The sequence below is a fragment of the Trachymyrmex septentrionalis genome, unplaced genomic scaffold, assembly GCF_001594115.1.
Source record: "Trachymyrmex septentrionalis isolate Tsep2-gDNA-1 unplaced genomic scaffold, Tsep1.0 scaffold178, whole genome shotgun sequence".
Classification (NCBI taxonomy): Eukaryota; Metazoa; Arthropoda; class Insecta; order Hymenoptera; family Formicidae; genus Trachymyrmex; species Trachymyrmex septentrionalis.
This window is the reverse complement of record NW_017304949.1, coordinates 634,358-635,787: the sequence shown is the minus strand read 5'-3', so window position 1 is coordinate 635,787 and position 1,430 is coordinate 634,358. Positions and strand designations below refer to the sequence as shown.

General features: G+C 36.3%; 1 protein-coding gene across 8 annotated transcripts in view; it reads right to left on the bottom strand.

The window, feature by feature from the left end:
- Nucleotides 1–800: 800 nt before the first annotated feature.
- Nucleotides 801–1,430, bottom strand: part of LOC108746550 (COP9 signalosome complex subunit 5) — a 3,547-nt gene continuing 2,917 nt past the window's right edge. For 7 of the 8 annotated variants that reach the window (XM_018483388.1, XM_018483392.1, XM_018483395.1 and 4 more), the window contains exon 5: nt 802–1,322. In XM_018483388.1, coding sequence (XP_018338890.1) covers nt 867–1,322 — 456 coding nt within the window. In that variant the 3' untranslated portion in view covers nt 802–866. Of the gene's footprint in view, nt 1,323–1,430 lie in introns of all 8 variants that reach the window. The other variant, XM_018483387.1, reaches the window with a different exon arrangement.

Below are 1,430 nucleotides of genomic sequence, written 5' to 3'. Positions count from 1 at the left end.
TAACCCTAAACTGTCAGCTGTTAAATTGTTTTTTTTTGGGTTGCCAACACTTTACTGCACAAATGGCGGCAAATTCAAATCTTGCGTTAATTTTGGGACACCCTTTATATACCATAAGAATTTATATCTCTCAAAAACACCGCACATTTCTTTCAGTCGTACATTTCCTTCTATGATTTCTAATCTGGACATCTTATATATAATTTCTCGACCAGCTTTACGATTGATTGAATAAATGTGTGTGCGTGCGCGCGCGCGTGTGCGTGTGCATACATGCGCGCGCATGTGTGTATACTGTACGCATTTTAGCTCCGTCCCTTATATGTTGCTCGAGATACAAATGCGCGCGCGCGCGTGAGGTATAGGAATATATAAAATAGAACGGGTAGGTGCGTTCCTGAGTGGCCTTGTCCTTAAAGTTTGTGACACAGCGCGTCAGCCCTTCAGTGGGGTTATTGCTCTGCCTACTTGTTCTGAATATTACACATTAGTTTTATAAATATACCTATAAATATATAAATACATACATGAAGATATTGATTAAGGATAAAAATGCTGTATATATACTTTCTAGCGAATCAAGGTGTGAAAATAAAATGTATTTTTATTCCACTACGTTTTTTAAGATCATCCGCTATTCATGTATACTCGGAATATAAACGTCTTTATGAGATCGTAAAGGAGCTACCGTAACGTTAATTTTAATCTTTCATCTTAAACAAGCTTCTCGAGGAAATGATGAAGAAATTGCAAAATAATCATTTCAGAAACCTCGACTTTAAATGAGGATATATATCTTTATTACAAATAGCATATCTTTATTACACATAGCAGATTTATTATCACACTCATTATGCTGAATATTATTATTTTTGCTGAGAATCACAAGACGCGTTACTGCCAACGTGATTAAACAGACGGTCCTTGATAATTTGTGCCATTAAACCATGAATAACTTCGATGGTAGTTTTACAACTGTCCCTAGTCGCTTTTATGAGTTTTTCCACTGTACTGCGATCATGAGGATCCGTGCCGCCTAAAACAAATCCTCTACCCAAAGCTGATTCCGAGTGTTCTAATTTATCCGACAAATCGAATATTTGGCCGGTGGTGTAATCCGCATTTGTCAATAAGCTAGAAGAGCTCAAAGTGTTCACCCAGTATTTATTCCATAATGAGTCGAGCAGTCGTCTATCCAATGCAGACTTGAAGTAGGACACCTCCAAGGAGTAATATTGTTTACAATGAACACCAAAGTCCTCGATCTTGTTCAGTGGTATCGTCTGGTATTCTGACGGCTCTTCGTTAGCAGGTTTATATCCCTAAAAGCAATTTAAGTAAAATGCTAATTATTTCTCTAAAAAATTTTTCTAGAAAATGTAAAGTTAATATTATTAATGCATAACAAGAACACACTTTTTGTAACTTTT